Source organism: Cricetulus griseus, chromosome 10 (genome assembly GCF_003668045.3).
Source record: "Cricetulus griseus strain 17A/GY chromosome 10, alternate assembly CriGri-PICRH-1.0, whole genome shotgun sequence".
NCBI classification, from domain to species: Eukaryota; Metazoa; Chordata; class Mammalia; order Rodentia; family Cricetidae; genus Cricetulus; species Cricetulus griseus.
Window position 1 is genome coordinate 6500008 of NC_048603.1, and position 21278 is coordinate 6521285.

Genomic DNA, 21278 nt, shown 5'->3' on the forward strand with positions numbered 1-21278 from the left:
GGGATTTTAGTGGCAATGGTTGTATATTTAAAATATGTCAAGTAGAGTACTCTCAAATTTTGTTAGACAGCAAATGGTTATGATACACAATTAAAGCCAGCTCCAGAGAAACATAAAAGTTAACTATGAATTTAAACATTAAACCTAGTTTGTAAAATCATTAATATGTCTCACAAGAAATTGCTGACAGGCAGATCATAGTACCCCAATTATTGTGATGAGTTTTGTACAGACCCAAATTCTTGAGAGTGGAGATCCAGTTATAGGATTGTTAAGAGCTACTAGTCTAAATTTAAATTTTAAATCGTGTTGTAAATAGAATCTTTCATTTCCTTACTATTGCAAATAGAAATCCTATTAAAATATTCTTCTTTGTGTTAAATAATAAGCATGAATTGGCTGTGCATTTGAGCAGCAGACCTGGCCCTTTTAGAATTTTGCTATATACAATATTTGGCCCTAATATCTAGAGTGATGCCAAGCTTTGGCAGGATTTTGTAAATGACTTGAGATAATTAGTATCTGATAAACATGACTCACCTTCATGACGGTGATGAATGGTATCAAGTCTATCATCATGAATTAATAGTTGCCATCTATTCTAGTATAATACGAGCAATGCATTTCTGGAATCTGATACATAAGAATATACCTTTCCAAAATATCAATGAATTTCACTTTCTGTTATATCCATGAATGAAACTTCTCTTCAAACTTTGCCACTCTCAGATGTCATTTTAAACATAAAGAACACACTGATTTCATTTGTAACTGACTTTTAAAGGTCTTCCTTTTCTATGCTCTTGAGAAAAATTGAGATAGTTAACACCTATTAATTGGCTTTAAAGTTGAAGTTTTATTCAAATGCATTGTAATGTTGTTTAAATGAGAAAGCTTTTAAAATCTAGAGTTATCCAGAGAATCTTTAAATGCAACTGAGCTATTTTCATGCTAAGTCATTCTGGAGCCAGAGAGCAGGGACTTCCATGAATGTCACTTGTGTAAAAAAAAAAGTCCCATGCATGGCCTACTCAAACTAGTCTGGCAAAATCTGTGTAGAATAAATAGTCTGAAATAATCATCAGAGTAAGGGTATGAAGCAAATTTCATTTCAATCTAAGAAATGTTTGAATAGTTTATGTCATCCACAGTCCCTCCCTCTCCTAATCAAGTGAGGTTCTAACTGTAGCTAAATTTCAATTCTGGAAGTGGGGGCGTTGTGTGTATTATCCTTTGTCAGTAAGTAAAGTTCATGCGGAGAAAACAAGGTTGGCTTGGAAATGTTTAAACAGCGGGTGACAAACCAGCTGAGGGAGTAATAAAGTCATCAATATAAACCCCAGAATTTAATGGCTATGTAGATTTTGTAAACAAAATAACAGGTGTGTTGAAAATTAAACAAAGACATATATATCCGAATGCTTTCTATGTGAATCTATTTGTTTTGTAAAATAGAATTTCAATGACTTACAGCAAACCAGAAAACAAAAACAACAACAAAAATTACAATGCCCTCTCCTATTGTTTTTTTTTTTTAACCAAAATAGGAACATGAAAAATTACCATTTCCCTCTTCCACTTCAGAAGATGAAATAAAAAATCAAATAGACAGAGAATCACACTGGCATTTTGAACTTGGAATACAAATTAATCTGGGTTGAAACATCTAGAAAACTGACCTAATTCTATCATCCCTACCATTTGTCTTAAACACGCTTGTTTAGAAAACAAAATGAGGCAGGCACATCGGACATCAAAGTATTGATCAGATATTTCAGAATGAATTTTCCAGGATGAGTTATTAGTAGCGACAGGCAATATGCATCATTATTTTTTCGACACAGTACAATTTTTCTGCATGTATCAGTCTTTGTGATGCACCCTTCAGATCTGCAAGGTGTAGGTCATTTTACTAACACTGTTATGCAAGGAAAGTGAAACACACAAATGTGATGAATTTCCTTCCTCCCATTTGATTCATCCATATGGAATCAATCTGGAGGTTGATTCCAGAACTCTCTGCAAGTACTTTATATGGATGCCCAAGGCATTTCTAACCTATGGTCCTATTATCTCTACAGGTACTCATCTATAAGTACTGAGATCTTTCAATGCCTTCACCCTTGCTCCCCCTGTGCTGGTAGGTTGTCGCCAGGACCCCAGGCACACTCAGCAAGAGTTCTACCATTCAGTTGAACTCTAAGCCCAGTTGCACAGATTATTTTTTCCACATAGAAAAACGTCACTTTAGTGCCCTGTAAATAATATGTCATCATTCATCTGCCTCCTAGACCCAGCGGTTCCCAGAAAGGCTGCTATTCTGCACCTGCCCAGCAAATTATCAAAACTAGTTTTAAACAAAACCTAGACTTCCACTGTCTCAGGCAGTTTATTCTTTCTCCCAGGAATTTTCCACGGAAGTGGCTGGGTTGCTTCCCTTAATGCTGCCTCAGCCAGATCCTGGGTTTCCCCTTTTCCCCTTCCTTTTCTCTTATTTTTTTCCCCTTTTCATGGGAATAGGCCACTTTGCATCTCAGAATCCCTTCCTTCTGAAAATAAGACGACAATAAGTGGTGGTGAAACCTTTCTCCATTTGCATAAATTCAATTTTCATGTTTAACTCAGTACCTGAGGTCTGATCACTGAAGAAAAGAAATCATGTACATACTTAGTTCATTAGCCTCGTTGAAGCCTAATTAATTTCTGAATCAGTGAGTGTCTCTCCACATTGCTGGTTATTTGGGTGGCACAAAAATGGGATCTGAATTCAGGAAATATCTGCTTAGACAGTGTTGAGAAAAAAATTATTTATTCCCTTAAAGAGCAGGGTCTGGCTGTGCATTGGTGGCCCACACCTTTAATCCCAGTACTCGTGAGGCAGAGGCAGGTGGATCTCTGTGAGTTCGAGGCCAGTCTGGTCTCCAGAGCGAGTGCCAGGACAGGCTCCAAAGCTACACAGATAAACCCTGTCTTGAAAAACAAAACAAACAAACAAACAAAGAACAGGGTCTGTTTAGATGGCAGAGTAGTTAAGGGCATCTGCTACCAATCCCAATGACCTCAGTGCCATCCCTATCCCTGTGACCCACATGAAGGAATGGGAATTCCCCAACTCCTACAAGTTGAAGTATGACATCCACCAATGTGCCATCTCTCTTCTCTCTCTCTCTCTCTCTCTCTCTCTCTCTTACACATATACACATACACACAAAATACATGAGAACAGAAAGGCAAATTACTCAAGATTATCAACATATCTGTAAAAATCCTTACAAGGGAATTTTGCAATTGGGCAGGGAATTTAAGCTCAACATTATATACAAGGAACTATGGGAACCAACAGGAAAGTAATAGAATGAGAATTGAAAGAAAAATCTCATAAATGGAAAATATAAGAAATTATTAAATAACGTGGTTAACCAATTTAGACTTGTTGCTGAGAAAATTAAGATCAGCAGATGCTGCTGAGGAGACAGCAGGGTTGAGATGGTGAGCAGTATTGAGGGTAGGCCAGGCCAAGCCAACTTGATTGACTTTTGTGGAGAATGGACAATGCCAGGATAGACAGAAGTAAGATCCACCTCTCATTAGAGGATTCAGTGAATTCAATTAATTGAAGTTTGCCCATGGATATGTTGTTTGCCTGAAATAATGGGACATCTTAGCAATAGCGCAAAATAGAATTAAATGGACAGACGAGGTTAAAATTTTTCTTTTTCCTTTCTTTGCTCCAAGCAAATACCCATTCCTTTGGATAGTAGCATCCCATTACAGTGTTCTGCATCATACTCCGGGTAGCTCAGTGATGTTTCAGGATAATGCTTGCTCTGTCTTGAAATTCTGCATCTAGCTATGCTAATTTCTTTCTGTCAATCCAAACACTGTGTCAGCATCTATGCGTTTGCATTTTTAAATGATTTAATGAAACAGAATGAACAAAGTCTCTGAAGTTCAATGAATCTGAGAAAGAAAAATGCATTTGGCCAGATTGGGGTTGAAGAGAAAACAACTCTTCCTTATCTTGGATGATTTTCATGACAAATTTAATGTTGCTTTGGCGACAAAGGCGAGTTGGTTTGTGAGTTATAGAGGATGTTTTCTCACAGTCTACATTTGCTGCTCGTGGCTGAACACATTAACTAGAGCATAATCAAGCTACAGTGAGCATTCTACCAATAGCATCTGGTCCCTAGCCTTGTATAGAGGTGAAGCACTCGAACAACTATTTAAAGGGATTTTAAACAAACAAAACAGCACCCTGGAAGTCACCCATCCCATAACCCCTGTGAGAGGTTTTTTGAGGAATTGCTTTGAAGACTGGGCTTAAAGGACTAACACGGCATGAATTTGCAGGGGAAGATGTGTACCTACATCTGCTGGGATTGCTTGCTTAGTAATTAATTTGATCAGTGAATCTATTACCATTTCATAATCAGAACAAAGGCCTGCTGCAATTTCGCCAAACAGATATAGTTAATGGGTCCTAAGGGCAGAAAGCCTGTCTGTTTTGGTGACCCTTTCAACTCTAACATTTAACTCACTTCCTATATATCATAGAGTGAAATTAACTAAGTCTGAGTATATCCATGTTTGTTCTGCAATACAATGTGTGGAATATAAGAGCTCTAAAAAAGTAGTTTTAAAAATTTGTTATCTGTGGGCACATTTTATATATTTAATTTTCATCTTACAAGGATTTCTGTCATCCCCTTTTCTGGTTTGTTGTGATACTTGTAACATTAGGAAAAACACATTTTTAATAAAAGAGTTGAACTGTTACCATTAACATCTGTTATTTTCTTAACTGGGAGAAAACTCCATGAAATCCTCTTTCTTTTAAGAAGTTCCTTGATGTTGGAGCCTGCTTTTTCTCTGTGAGATAAAGTTCTTCCTATTTCTAGAGGGTGGAAAGCAATACCCACTTTATTTCGCCTTTTAAACCAAGAGCTACCAAAGAATTTAAAACTTAGCCCAAAGTGTAGGGAAAAAATGGCATTCTAGAAAGAAAACAATGATCCAGGCAACAGGCTGAGGCATCAGTATACTGAGCAGGTTTGAAAGGTATGTTTTTAAGGAGGGAGTTTCTATATTTCTCAGAAACATAAAATATTAACTATTAAAATTTTCATTGATCTCTCAAATAGTGGAGAATACAGTCAAATGTTAATGATGGTTCAAAATAGAATTAATTTAATGGAAATATAGATGAAGGAGAAGTCAATTTAAATTAAGGAGGTAGTTACATGGATATAGGTAGAGTGAACTTTAGTGGAGATGAAAATCACAGCTATTTACAGGACAACGATGGTATCATTATACCTCAGCTAAGCACTGGTGACCCAGGTGTACAAGAAAACTTGCTTACCCAAAAAACGATATGTAGAGTTCCGTGTTGATGTACCAACTGGATTTTCTCTAAATTAGTTTCAGTCAATAAAGGCCTGCCTGCACTTATTCCAAAGGTTTTAGAAGCAAAGGCCAATCGTTTGTCGTCTTCACATTCGAATGCTAAGTGAATGGAGATATTTATCCAGGGTATGAAGCAGCAACCCTTAGGATAGGCATTTAATTTTTTTAAAAGATATTATTTATTCATTTATTATGTATACAGTCTTCTTCCTGCATGCCAGCAGAGGGCACCAGATCTCATTTCAGATGGTTGTGAGCCACCATGTGGTGGCTGGGAAATGAACTCAGGTCCTCTGGAAGAACAGTCAGTGCTCTTAACCACTGAGCCATCTCTCCAGCCGGACATTTAATCCTTCAAGTGCCATCTTGTGGGTACGTGGCACAGTCATTAGCATCAATAACTGACAGTAGTTCCCAGCAGTGGTACTACATAAAACTCGGCTGCATGGAGTCTGGGTAAGCACTGGCTATTGATGGACACTGGGAGATGCTTCTCTTCTATTATATAGTCACTGGAGACCCCACCCTGTTTCAGTGGATTACCACACGCATGCTCTCATGGATGGCCTCAGTTAAATTCAACTGGTCACATAACGGAAAAAGTCATGAACAGGGACAAGAGACCAACAGTGAGGAAGGTCAGAGTAACAAGAACAAACCATATACATGGATGATATTGTCCAATAATAAATGTAATAAAACCAGCTGGCTGAGAATAAGGGATTTGGTTCTAAGCTATGATATTAGTTTACTACATAGGTATTCTGACGATGTATATAAAATCAGGTTTGGGCAAGTGTTATCATTCTTTGTACTACAAATGCTACACTGAGCACATCTTTTGTCATGTTAACGCTGAAATAATGATTTAATATCTTCCTCAAGTAACTTTATACACAACCATTTTAATTTACATTTACAGCTATCTACATTGATGCAGATAAGAGTTTTATTAAGAAGTAGGTTGCTTATTTCCCCCATCATGCACTCCAGTTACTTTTTTTCTCAACTATATGGTTTCATTCCTGAATTATAGAAGATTATAAGTACACGTTGCCATCAGTCCTTGGAAAAGCATTCTCAGTATCTCTCCTTACCTAACGAGATGAAAACTAAAATGCTAGTAACCATCTATCTTTGATACATATGCTCTCAGAGTCCTTAATTTATAGAATATATCTATACAAAACTGATCCATTGAGAAGGAAGTTAAGAATTTTTTTTTCTGGAATAGTAAGCATAAAAGTGTATTTTGGATGCCTTGAACATAGTAGTTGTCTTAGAAAGTGAGATTGGTTAGTAATGGAATAATTGACATACTCAAGGAGAAAGCTTTGAAGGGTATTGAACCTTAAATTTTCTAACTGACTTTCAAATTTACTGTCAGGAAAAACATTATCTGCAAGGAGTATTGCTGTACAATGTATTTGATACAGCAGTATTCTTGTGATCAGAATGTTTTTGTTTTGGTCATTTTGTCAGGCAATGAGGATCCCCCATGTGATCCTAGAACATGATAAAACCATATGAAAACAATCATACAAACCCATTAGTAATACATTAAATTGAAAAAAAACACCTCTTGTTTCTGGTTAGTTTTGAAATAGCCTGGGATATAATAGATCAAATTCAGTATCTTTTACAGAATTCTGAACTCCAAAAATGTGACATGACTTACAAACCTTCTCAATAGTATGCCACGCATATCTGATTCAATAGGAAAATAAAATTCTTCCATTTTTCCAGAAAATATTTTCAAGGGGATTATTCATAAAATTAAGCACTTCAATAATCAGATATTTTCCAAAGTAGTGACAGTGTATCTGCCAGTGTGGTGGATATGCTCTTCCTCCTTCTCTTCCACCACACCCCTGCTCCCCCTGCTCCCCCTGCTCCCCCTGCTCCCCCTGCTCCTCCTGCTCCTCCTGCTCCTCCTGCTCCTTTTCTTCCTCCTCTTCTACTTCATCTTCTTCATCTACAAAGAACTGGACTGGGATCACCAACTTATTTCCTCCATGCCGAGAAAGGAATGTTGCTAAGTTGGCAGCACTCTGTATACACCTTTCTTCTTGAGCCAAGTTCAACAGTGCTACAGGTTGTTTACAAAGCAATCCTCAAAGGATGTCCAAAACTTTGAGTTGTAGAATATGAACTTGAAACACTAAAATGTATGTTTAATTTATACTCATTCAACTATAACTGAGCAAAAGTCATATGATCCTAGATACACAAAATTATGTTTTTTATGTATCACTACAATTGATGCATTATGTTTTAAGTCCACAATATTTTCAGTCAATACCGAGTTCTAAGAATTATTATTACTCAATTCTTTCTTACATTTTTCTTTTTGTAACATAAAATACGAATTGGCATCTGTTGTAGAGCTCGTAGTTTGTGAATGTAGTTGGGGTAGATTCTGGATATAAATTATAAGATGAACACAGACGAGCAAAACAGGAGTGAAAACAATAAACTTCATAAAGATCTTTTGTGAAGTACTTTATAACTTCTTTCCATGAAAAACATAATGTTTTGTGATGATTTGTAACATTTTAGTTGCTTGGGAATTTTAAATTATGTTCATTTTATTGGAAGATTCATAATAAATGCTCAGAAGTCATTTTTACACAGAGCATAAATTAAACACTAGATCAGAAAAAAGCTCTTGCTGATATTTTTCTAGCAAACCTATTGTTTAGAATGGTTTGAGAACAACCTTTTTGAGGTCCCCTATATTAAAATCTTAGCTCTCTCACCTAAAGGAATAAAGTTAGAGAAGTCACCGAGTGAAATCAAACTGTAAGGAAAAATCTGATAGTAGTTATGATAAATACTAAATTGCAATGACCCTACAATTTCTGATTAAATTTGATATCCATTTTTTTTTTAAAGATAGTCTTCTGAAAATCTTAGTTCCTTAAATCATGGTCATTATCTTTGTGGCCTGAAATACATATGTCAGGAACCAATTGGCACCAATCCTCATTTAAAGTTAGGAAATACAAAAAAACAAAACAAAACATGCAAATTACTATTATAATTATAATGTAATACTTTGTTCTCTGTCTCCTCCTCTTTCTATTTTTTTTGTTTGTTTTTCGTTCTGTTTTTGTTTTTGTTTTTGTTTTTGGATGGTTGGTGATTGGTTTGCTTCTCCTGGTTCCTGTTGATCAGTGGTGTTTGGCCAGTTTGTATTTTTCCAGACATCACTCCACGATGTTGTTGAGGTGTTTGATGGGCCAACTCAACAGTCTGCTCTGTTATCTTCCCTCTCGGGATCCCACTCAGGTATCCTTTCCTAGCACTGCCATTTGTCAGCTATTGGTTAATGACTGACTTTGATTAGTATTGTGGAGAGCGTTGAGATCTATGTCATCTATGTTAGTAATACTGTAAACTGAAGATATTTTTTCATTAAGAATAAAGCCACAAATTTAGTAGTAATTCATAAGCTTGAGGAAAACTTACTCTCTAGGACTGTAATAAAATAAATACAGTACTGAATCACAGTCTGTGGTGTTTCATGTGATATAAAATATTTAAGAATAATGAGCCATACATATGTATTAAAATGTAATTGAAGATGTCTGGTAAAAAGATTGCAATTGAAGCTGAAAACCCAGGGAAATGATGTTGCTTGCAGTAGGATATTTTAAAGTAATTTGATACAACCTAGTTTGACATTTTCAAATGCCAGTGTACAATGATATAGCTTGTTAGGCTTACTGAATGGAGATTATTTGTGATATCTGAGTATTTGTTTTGTTGAGTAGGAGAGTCCCTTCCACTGAGTTCAGGTAATCACATCACAGTTCGGTTCACCTCAGTTGGACCCATCACAGCTAAGGGATTTCACTTTGTTTATCAAGGTAAGTGACACTGTAGTCTAGAACCACACTAAGGAATGATAACAATTTCCATGCTGTGCTCAGTTGTTGTCCAATGCTATCCTCATAACCATACAGGAAAGGGGAAAGTTGCTTTAATTAGTTGTACACCCACCCCTACCCCATGAACACTTTCCTGGAACACTGTTACTTTGACCAAATTTTTAAAAGAATGCATTGTTCCATCACCTTTTGCTATTCAAATGCCTGATTTTTCCTTCCTTCCCAACATTTTTTTTTAAAAAAACATCTTTGTTATCCTTATTGTACTTGACTCTTCCCCTTTTTTTCTCATAGTCTTACACTCTAAATTAAACACATGTACTTTTGTTGTAATTTAGTTAAGGTAAATGTTGCTCCATGTGAAAAATATACTTTCTTGTCCTCCCAGTAAAATTTAACTTTCTGCATAGATACTAAGGATTTTGCACATTAATTGTTAATTTTTTCCCTTGCCTTTTATGGACAAACTTTTATACTATCATTAAACTAAATAAAGAATTATTTGAAATATAGAAATCAATTGTATATGATCATGTAATAGTTCTCCTCAAAATTACTTTGGACCTTCTTATTAAGAAATGTATAAACATTTGTGATTTTGTATTCTTATTAAACTCTGTCATCTCACTTTTTTTTTAAAGTTTGCTAAAACATACACTCTGTTATCATGGTATTTTCCCCTGTACACAATTGTGGTACTGTGGATTTTCAAAGGCACTGAGAAAATTTAGTTGCATTTCTTCAAGTCATACTAGAAGGCTTAATCTATTGGAATTCACCATGTCATTCTTTCAGACTGTTGTCAATCTCTTTAATCACATTTGTATGTGTTTTAAAAAGAAAAAACATCCTGTTATCATTCTCTTTATTAAATCAAAAAAGGCACAATTGATGGGCATACAAATTATGAACTCCATCTCAAATTTTATTATGTATGATTGATGAATTAAAAAGAAATATTGTTGTTAATCTGTCTGACTTATATTCTGCTTAACCTGACTGTAATTACTGTCTTCATTGGTAACAAACATACTTTGAAAATTAAGTTTGTGAACATGTTTGCAATACCTAATTAATACTGATTCAAGCCAGTACATGAAACAACTGGAAAATATTTCATGTATCCTAAATTACTTTTTGTCTTTGGGACCCCAAATTTAAAAATTATACATCCAGTTTTGATCCTGTAAATTGCAGTATCTAAATGAAATTGCTTTGTTGCATTGATAAGAATTTGGTAAATCAGAAGCGAGTGGCGTAATTGATGTTTACAGGATCAGAGGTAAAATTTTAAAAGAAAGTATCTGGAATGTCAATATTCTCTATAAATTGTGTTTTTATTTAACGTAAAACATTTAGATAAGTGTTAAAGTGAATAATTATAGTTACAAAAAATCAAGATTTCTGAGCCTTTATAGGTAGTTACATTTTGTAATCTTTATGTGTCTCCTACATATGAAATTAAACCAACTTATTTCTGTGCAGCTGTTCCTAGAACAAGCTCTACACAGTGCAGTTCTGTGCCTGAGCCAAGGTTTGGAAGAAGGATTGGCAATGACTTTGCGGTTGGTTCACTGGTCCTTTTTGAATGTAACCCAGGATACATCCTCCATGGCTCCAGAGCCATTAGGTGTGAGACAGTGCCCAATTCCTTGGCCCAGTGGAATGATTCCTTGCCGACTTGCATTGGTGAGTGTATATGTCTGTCAGGTCTATGGCTGTGCAAAATTTTAGCCCATTTTTAATCAGCTAAGTCCTTCTCCAATGTGCACTCCAAAGATGTCTCTTCCGAGTTCTCTAAATTGCCTCTATGTTCTCATTATTTCCTTCTCTGAAAAGCTTTTCCCTTTGACATAATGCTCTCTGTGATTGCCATTGTTTCTTGCACTTTAGGGGTCTTACCTAAACTAGCTCAGCCCATCCTATCATCCATAAATATTTCTTCTATCAATTCTATCGATCATTGTTCTAATACTTCCGTCCCCCACCCTTTCTCTGTATGTGTGTGTTTTTCAATTTATATCAGAAGTACTCTGAGTTTTCATTTTAAAGATCTTATAATATTTAGGCCAAATTTATCCCTGGCTAGTGACATGGTATTCTTTTCTTAATTCTAGATGGTTATCAATTTATTGGTAATTGGTAATTGAATGCCAATTATTTTTGTATATTTATTTTGTGTCTTGAAACTTTGATAAATTCATTTATTGGTTTTAGTAGTCAGTTGGTATTTTTTAAAATATAAGTTCATAGCATCGGCTATCACAGTTTGATTTCTTCTTTTTCAGTTAAATTGTCTTTTTGTTTCCTTGTTTTGTTTTTTCTTTGTTTTGTAATTTCTTTTTGTTCTCATGTTGTTTTTGTGCCTATGACTTGTACCTATAACCAGAATAAACATGGAAAAAGTCAGGTTTTCTTTTTCCAGATCTTATAATTGTTTATATTATTTCTTTTTCAGTATGGTATTAGGTGTTAATTAATTATACATTACTTTTTATATTATGGTGTGTTCCTTGTAAGCCTAATTTGCTCCACATTTTCATCATGAAATTTGTCAAATGCCTTTTCTGCATTCTTTGAAATGATTGTATATATAATTTTTTGTCCTTTTTCCTAATACTAAGATGCATCAGATTTTCTTTTGGAAATGCTGAACCATCCTTGCTTGGGTTCCTAGGATGATATAGTGATTGAAATCTCCAGTGTGCAGTTAAATTGGGTCTGCTTTATTTGTTGGATAATTTTTGAAGCAATGTCTGATATTTAAAGATTTTTATCAGTCTAAGGAATTTTTTAAGAGCTGTCAAAACAACTAAAAGGTTAGGATTTAGTGGGAGAAGTACCATGGTAGATTGAAGCCAAGAAATGAAGCAGAGATCACACCACACAAAGAGATATTTTGCAAGAGATGTATTGGGGAGGGGGAGCACATGACAGGCCATCTCAGAGTGGTGATGAGAGAAATAGAGACAGACAGACAGATAGATTGAAAGAGCAAGAGAGAAAGAGTGTGGTCTGCCATAGCAAAGACAGTTTAAAGCGTCAGCTTGTCTCATTGGGCTATTGTTGATAATGTAGCTACTAGTGTTGACTTGCTGAAGGATGCTTTGGAGACACCTTGTTGCTAACATTAGACAGTCCTGGTTTTAAGTATCTGAAAACATACTTAAATCTTCAAACAATCTATTGGGTAGCTACTTTTATATCTTTCTGATGAAAAAACCGAGAGTCGTTAACTATCTATAATCATCATGATGTATGACAGAGCTCTTGAATAGTCTCCTCCAATAAGACTACAATTTATGTCTTTTAGCATTATGTTAACCGTAATCATTATGAAATCATTTAGAATTACAGTGAAATTTATTTTCATCAGTTGCTTCATGTAAACATTAATAATTCTGTAAGAGCGGAATGTTGTTTTGGATTAAAAACATAAAAATGCAAATGAAGTGAAATTAAAGCAATTATAGTTTTCTTTAAAGCAATATTTTTCACTCAGTTACTAACCTTTGTGAATTACATTAATATTTTTAAAGGATTTTTTATTTATTTAATGTATGAGTGCTCTATCTGCATGTACACGTTTATGCCTAAAGAAGGCATCAGATCCCACTATAGATGGTTGTGAGCCACCATGTGGTGGCTGGGAATTAAACTCAGGACCTCTGGAAGAGCAGCCAGTGCTCTTAACTGCTGAGCTCTTTTCTTATAAAGAGACCTCAAAAAGATATCACTCCCTTCCATGAAGTGAAAACAGAGTAAGAAAATGGTCTATATGAACCAGCAAATAGGTTCTCCATAGTCATTGAATAGACCAGTATATGGATTATTGGTATTCCCAATTTCTCAAACTCTGAGAAATACATGCCTGTTGTTTATTACATATGCAGTCTATGGTGTTTTGTTTTAGCAGCGCAAATGAACTACGTCAAAGAGTCAGCTAGAGCAATTGCACGCTGCTTTTGAAAATTCTATAGGAGGAGTGGCTTATGGTTCAAAGCTGGAGTGGCTGAGATGCATGCTTAATGGAGCTGCATTTCTGGAAAACACTATAGGAGAATTAGTTCTGGGGCTGGAGAGATGGCTCAGAAATTAAGAGCACTGACCGCTCTTCCAGAGGTCCTGAGTTCGAGTCCCAGCAACCACATGGAGAATTAGTTCTTAGAGAATAATCCAGTAGTCATGAAAAGAAAGTTTTTCTAGACACAGCAAAGCTGATGTTGATGTTTCAGAGAGAAATAAGCAACATATTGTTGAACAATGGAGGGAAGGCTCTCCTTATTATGAAGTCATGAATGTTTCCCCGGGTGTACTCATTTTGTAAAAAGTAGACCTTGGGAATAATGAAATTGAATTGGGTGTTGGGCATTGGAGGTATAACTGAATTCGTTTGTATTGAGTGCTTTTGTCAAAGTGTGTGACTCCAAAAACATTCAGTAACAGAATGTTATCTAACTGTGCTGTCATGCACCAGTAGCCCAAGGTACCCAGGAAACAGAGACATGATGTTGAGCCTGCAAGTTTGCGACCAGCATGGGAACCACACAACAAACACTCTGTTTTAGAAAATTCATCAGCAAACAAATCATTAATAAAATGTGAAACTCAACTTCAAATTTAGAAACTATCTGCCTGTAAATTGGAAATGAGACCACTAGACTACTTTAAGGATAGGCCAAAGGTGCTTGATAAGATGACTGTTTTAACATCAGCTAGAAGGAGGTAGTTGGCAAGATAATGGGGAGATTAGTCAGACAGAATGATGAAAACGAGGACCAATGACCAAGACAATGAAAGAACTAACCAGAATTTATTTCAGATATCATCAAGGGCTATTCTCTGTCTCAACCTTCCAGACGTTAAGGTGCAAGAGGTGGCAGATTTCAAGGTGGGGGTGGAGTCTCTCTGATGCCTGCTATCCTTTCATTGCCAAGATCTGCTCTCTGTGTCACAGAGATCTTTAGCCACTCAGATAAGGTCTCAGCCAGTTGTAATGTATATGCTATTCCACAGCAAGATAATGGTGCTCTAATTGCCTCTGCTAAGAAATAAAAGATGCCAATCCACAGCAAGATAATGGCCCTCTAATTGTCTCCACATAGAAATCAAAGATTCTCTGAAGAGTACCTTTGTCCTGGCAAACAACAGCCAAGAGTAGAACCTTACACAGAATCTCTCAAATGAACAAATGCCCTCTGTATCAGTGAATCTATTTGCCTGTTATTCCACACAAGGAGATTCACGGGTTTGAAATTTTTGCCAGGAGGAATGGCAGTCATGTAACTTCCAAGCTATGGCATGAGCTAGGCCAAAAACAAAAAACAAACAAACAAACAAACAAACAAACAACAACAACAACAAAAAAGAAACCCACAAACTTGTTATGCATTCAGGCTAGAAGATAGTGTCACTACACCTAGAAAAGAGCCAGACCTACTTGTCTCAATGGCCAATCAAAAGAATGGATGGTGGTGAGGCAGGAACATGTGTTTTAGCCATGTGACATTGTGAGTAGAACAGACAAGTACCCAATTTCAATTCACGAGTGTGAGTCTTATAGTAATATGGGAAAGGGGAAGTGGAAGGGGAAAGTTAGGCATTGCAAAGGGTTTAAAAAATCATTACCTCAGCATCAGCCAGGTAGGGTCTTGTCACAGGTAAGAACTTTGCTGCTGTGGACAAGAGGAGTTTGGACTCTTGTAATATGTGTTTATCATGCAGTTCTGTCATTAATGGAATCTGATTGTAGAACACGATAACTCAGATAGAGAAACTCATGTAAAGAAAGCAAAGACAACTAAAGTTAATAATGAGTAGTAAAAAAATAAAAATAATGAGTAATTGAATACAAATGATTGTATCTAATTTGTTAAGTAAAAACCTTGATATATGTATGAGCAATTTTATTATGAAAGTCATACCCAAGTATTCTCTTTAACTTTTGTGCTTAGTTTGAGCTTTAGTATTAATGGAGTTATTTCTATCTTAAAGCCTTTGATCTGTCTGTTTCCACTCATTAACATATACTACGTTTTGATGCTTTCCTGTCTGACAGCATTGTTTCAGTCAGGTCTCACACTGAAACTTTGCCACTGTCCTTCATAAAACCACTGGCTGCCACTCATCCTCCATCCGTTCGCCATGCTTTGGCTCATGGGAACATCCACTGTATGACACATTTATAGCTTTTGTGTTTGTTAAAATTTTTCTTAATCGACTAGAATCCATCTCATTTTCCCTGCTATTACACTGTTTGATTCTCAACCAACAGGACCTTGCTGACACATAATAGCTGAGCAGTGTGCACTTGTCCAATGCTAGAATTTCAGCAAACAACTGTGATAATTTCTTGAATGCATGTAGACATGTAATGACTTCCCACGGGGTTCATGCAATCAAATTTCATCATTACTCAACATAGCCATATTCTTTCTTCTTTTATTTTACTTTAAAACAATCTTTCTCTCATCTTACATATGAATCCCAGTTTCCTCCACTCTGAATTTCCCTCTCCCCCATCCACTCCACATCAAGGGTGAGCTTTCTCAACAACGTCGGGGACATCACTTTGAGACAGGACCAAGACTCTCCCTCTTTATCTAAACAGAGAAAGGTATCCATCCAAAGAGAATGGTCTCCAAAAAGCCAGTTCAAGCTCAAAGACCCTCAGAGGAATCTCCAACCTGGACAGTCGCCCAAGATCGCAATGTCCAGTCCAGTTGATGGAACATGCAAGAGGCTTTAATGAACGGTGAACGTTTGTACAAACATGGCTCCTCAGGACACAGGCTAGAGAGAAGCCCTCATCTCCAGGCACAGGCATTTTTTAAAGGCAAAAACCACAAGCTTAGGGAGGAGCCGAGTCATGGGTTCCTAGGAGGCCCTTGGTCTTAGGGGAGGGCTGGGAATCAGATGGCCTCCTGACCCTTGACCTCAGGATGTGCTAATCAATCTTGCCTAAGTAAATGGCAGTTGCTGACGCTTTGTTTCACAAGGGTCCTGCTTATCAGCTTCTGACACAGCAGTCAGTGGGGTAGTCTGTCAGGGGTTTCCCCATGAACTGAAACATTTGGAATTTAACTATTTATGACCCTCTAAGAGTCTTCTTCTGTTAATTTTTAGTCTTTTAAAGCATTAGGGATAAATCCTGTCCCACTGCCAGTGGCCCCACAGACTGCCCAAGCCACACACCTGTTATTCACATTCAGAGGGCCTAGTTTGATCCTATGCAGCCCCCCCCCCCCCATCCACCTAGCTGTAGTCCAGGGTCAGTAAGCTCTCACTAGCTCAGGTCAGTTGTCTCCATGTCTATCCCCCAAATGGTCATCACCCCTTTGCTCATCTGTCTGTTTGACTGGAGTCTGGGAGCTTGACACAGTGCTTAGCTGTGGATCTCTGCATCCGCTGCCCTCAGCAACATAACCATCTTCTTGATCATTCTGCTGCTTACTCAAGCACATTTGGAGTTATCAGTGACTAAGATGTGCTAAAAAGTGACACAGGTAAATCACACCCAAATGAATTTAAATGAAAGGATTGGAAAAATGCAATCAGCCCAACACACAAGGAGTGGACCCTTGTCCGAAGCTGGAATCCACACAACTCATAGGGAAACTACCATGAATTACAACTGTGATAAAAACTTGAAGTTATCAACAAGGTAAAAAAAAAAAATGAATAACAAAAGTTAGTCAGGAATACAAAGCTTTCTTCCTCAAATTTGACCCTGGTATACTTCAGTGCCTAAAATCTTTTTCAGTCTTAAGCCCTAAGGCTGTCCTGCTCTGAGATCTGGAGTTTCAAATAACCCCCTGCAGCCACTAATAGCTTTGACAATGCTGGGCTTTAGGTAAAGGTACTTCTGTCACTGGGAGGTCTCTTTTGAACAGGCCCTGAAGCTACCACCTACACCCCTCAGGGGGAAGTCCTTAATTAGCTTCTTATCCCATCACTATTATCTGCTGTGTTCTTCAAGTGCCTTCCAGACCCGAATCAAATTCACTTGATTGTGTCTCTGTGTCAATGGCACCATCTATTTAGTTCATCTCTTTTTTTTAGAGTGGGAAAATTCTGAAGATTTTGTGTGTGGGCGTGTGTGTGTATTTTTAAAAATGAGCTCAACACTCATATCTTTTTTGAGGGTAGGGTGGTCCGAGACAGGGTTTTACAGGGTTTCTCTGTGGCTTTAGAGGTTGGACCTCGCTCTTATAGACCAGGCTGGCCTCGAACTCACAGAAGATCCACTTGCCTCTGCCTCCCAAGTGCTGGAATTAAAGGCATTCGCCACCAACACCTGGCTTCAACACTCATTTCTTGATTTGCTCATTTGTTTGTCTTAACATGCAGTCAAGAAATATGTATTAAATATAGCTTTACATAGCAATTATCAATACTTATGTGAAGTAATTTTTTTAAATTCTGAAATCAGCATTAGACAGTAGACAAATTATTTACTTTGCTTTTATTGGTGTTAAGATCCTTGTTTTATCCTGAGAGAGGCACATCCAAACTTGGGAGGGTCCACAGGTATCTGGAACACTATGCACAGAGAGGCTTCTGACAGAGAGGGGACAAAGATAGGGGTTTTTGAAGGTCATGGCGAGTGCAAATTAAAGAATGTGGGTATGTGAATGATCTTAATTTGTTACTGAAAAATCATTGCAGTTAAAGATCAGAGTAGAAGTCATAAGACTGCATAGGGCTCTATCATAGTAGTGAAAGAGAAAGGACAGGCCATTTACAGAGCAAAGTCAGAGTCATGGAAATGAGATTTGCTAAGAGCCAGGTGTTAGTATTTAGGCATCTGTACTGGCCTCCCCTTGGGGTTCTGACAGGATTTGCCCTCAGCTGCAGCCACAAAGAGCACCACCTGTGCACATTCACTGTGTTCCATTTTAAAAGGGCCCTGCCCACCTCCCATCCTTCTCTCTCTCTTTTTCTTACCACCTCCTCTCCCACTCTCCCCTCTACTCCTGTCCCCAGTGCCCAGTCTCCCCTCCCTTTCCCCTTTTTACCATCCCTTTCCCCTAATAAAAATCCCCTCTGCTTGAACCCATCAAATGGCGTCTTTCTCTCTTGTACCACTTTTCTTAAATTACAACATCAGGATATACTTTTTATTTACTTATTTATCATGTGTGTGTGTGTTTGTGTATGCACCCATACATATGTGTGGGAGTAGAAGTTCACACACACACACACACACACACACACACACACACACACACACACACACCCCTGTGTGGAGGTGAGAGGATGACTTTAGGAGTCTCTTTTTGACTTGCACCTTCTTGAAGCAGGATCTCTTTTGTTCCTGCCACTGCTCTGCACATTCCAGGCCCATGGGCTTCTGACCCATTTTCCTGTGTCTGCCCCATGTTCTGGTGGCGGGATGCTGGGACTGCAGATGCAGGCTGGTTCTTCTGCCTTGTTTCAGCTTGGGTTCAGGGACTGAACTTGGGCCATCAGGCTTTGAGGCCAGTCCTCAGTCCTCAGCCCCTACTGGCTGAGGCATGCCTCTAGGCCAACACACACTTTTTAAAGGAGAATTAACATCATTTGAGAGAATGGATGTGGATAGAAATAGAATATGTGATAGAAAGAGAAATCAAGAGGAATCTTAATTTTATGACATAAGAATAGGGGGAGTGGTGGTAATGTCCAGTGAGATGAAGGAGAGAATGGTTTAAAAGGTATTGTTTGGACATGTGAATTTTGAGATTCACAATGGATAATATTCATATTAGAGCTATTGGAGGAGGAATGCCTGCTCTGTGGTAAACACTTGGTGTTTGCAAAAGACATGGAAGTAAATGTAGTCATTGACAGACAGTGATTAATTAGAGAGAAATGGGCTAATGAAATAGAGTGCACTTATACATTTTCTTTTTTTCCCATGCAGAAGTAACATGTCATTTTAAAACTTTTGAAAGATCATTTTGACAGAAACTTGGAAGTATATATTCTATATAAATTATACAGTGAAGTCATAGTTATGATTAATGTAATATGTCAGGCAAAGAAATTGAGAATTTGGCTGTATAGTATAAAGATGTAAGAGAAGAAATGTGTTTTAATTCATCCATGGACAGGAAAGAACTTTGTGAGCCATTATCCTTGTTCTTTTTCTTTTTATCTATCATCTATCTATCTATCTTTCTAACAATCTTCTATCTATCTATAATTTGATTTTGGAGCAAATATTTATTTTATGATTCCTTTTCTAATCCTTCCAGGATATTTTTGAGCCCTGCATAAAAGTTATCGACATTGTTAACGGTACAAGATACTTTCTGACCAATTTAATTGAATTTTTCTTTAACCCTGTCATTGTAGTATAAGAAAACTACAGATGGAGTCTAGACATAAGTGCAGTTGTCGATCTTAGGGTCCTCCTTGTTTATTAGCTTCTCTGGCAGTGTGGATTGTAGGCTGGTTATCCTTTCCTCTATGTCTAAAATCCGCATATGAGTGAGTACATATCATGTGAGAAGGGGAAAGGGTCAAGATCTGCTGAGCAAATTGGGAGCACAGGAAGAGGGGGGAGGGAGCTAGGAGAATGAGAAGGGGAGAAGAGGAGGGATGCAGAGGACATGAGGGAGCAGAAAGGTTGAGTCAGGGGAAGAATAGATGATAACAAGAATGGAGATACCATAATAGAGGGAGACATTTTTGGTTTACAGAGAAATCAGGCAGTAGGGAAATGTCTGGAGATATACAAAGATGACAACAGCTAACAATCTAAGCAACAGCAGAGGAGAGACTACCTTAAATGCCCTCCCCTGATAATGAGATTGATGACTGACTTATATGCCATCCTAGAGCCTTCATCCAGCAGCTGGTGGAAGTAGAAGCAGACACACCCACAGCTAATCACTGAACTGAACTGGAATCCAGATGCAGAGAAGGACGAGTGAAGAGCACAGAGGTCCAGATCAGGCTGGTGAAACCCACAGAAACAGCTGACCTGAATATCGGGGAACTCTTGCTCCCCAAACTGATAGCTGGGATAACAGCATGGGACTGATCCAGACCCCAGGAACATAGGTTTCTGTGAGGAAACCTCAGAAATCTATGGGACCTCCTATAGAAGTTCAGTACTTATCCCTAGCATAGGTGTGAACTTTGGGAGCCCATTCCATATAGAGGAATACTCCCTGAGCCAAGATACGTGGGGGTGGGCCTAGGCCCTATCCCAAAGGTTACAATAGACTCTGATGACACCCTATGGAAGGCCTCACCATCCAGGGGGAGCAGAAAGGATATGTGATAGGTAGGGTTTTAGTTGGGGGGGGGCGTGGTAGGGGAGCACGGGTGGGAGAAGGGAACTGGGATTGTCATATAAATCAATCCTGTTTCTAATTGAAATTAAAAAAGGTTGAAAAAAAAAAAGCATTGTTGTGTCAGGACACATTTACTCACAAACACCTGTGACTTCAGGTCCAAGGGATCTCCACCATCTTCTGGAATCTGAGGGCACCTACACACATGAGTATACTCACACTGACACATGTCTAAATGAAGAAGTGAATAAATGGATAAATCAAATACATTCTAAAAGAAATTGGAACCTAACTGACTTCCGTGTAGGCTTAAGAGGAAGAATATAGAACATATTGTTCTCTCTTGTAGTAGTTAGACTGATAATGACATGAAGTATCTTCCTCCAGTTAGGAACATGGATACAAACCCCAGGTTCATCAGTTCCTGTGAGATATTTTTAACTCCTTAATGACTCTGTTTCCTCAGTTATGGTATGCGGAAGAAACATTTATTGTCAGTTTGGACAGTTGGAGATTTGAAAGAATTTCAATACAGCAGTGATTAGAAGTCTTGTGATATGGAGTGGACAAAGGGAATGTTTTCATAGCAATTATTACAAGAGTCAGTGTTAGTTTTCAAGAGATTCTATTACTCCTCAAAGAATAATAAAGAAGGTGCCAAACAACTTCTGATAGTAATTCAAAAACTAAC

General features: G+C 37.6%; 1 protein-coding gene across 3 annotated transcripts in view; it reads left to right on the forward strand.

Annotated features, from left to right (window-relative positions):
* The window catches only part of LOC100774887 (CUB and sushi domain-containing protein 3), a 1055385-nt gene that overhangs the window by 894403 nt on the left and 139704 nt on the right, over nucleotides 1-21278 (forward strand). For 2 of the 3 annotated variants that reach the window (XM_027431430.2, XM_027431431.2), the window contains 3 exons: nucleotides 8587-8700; nucleotides 9186-9281; nucleotides 10788-10991. In XM_027431430.2, coding sequence (XP_027287231.1) covers nucleotides 8587-8700; nucleotides 9186-9281; nucleotides 10788-10991 — 414 coding nt within the window. The remainder of the gene's footprint in view (nucleotides 1-8586; nucleotides 8701-9185; nucleotides 9282-10787; nucleotides 10992-21278) is intronic. The other variant, XM_027431432.2, reaches the window with a different exon arrangement.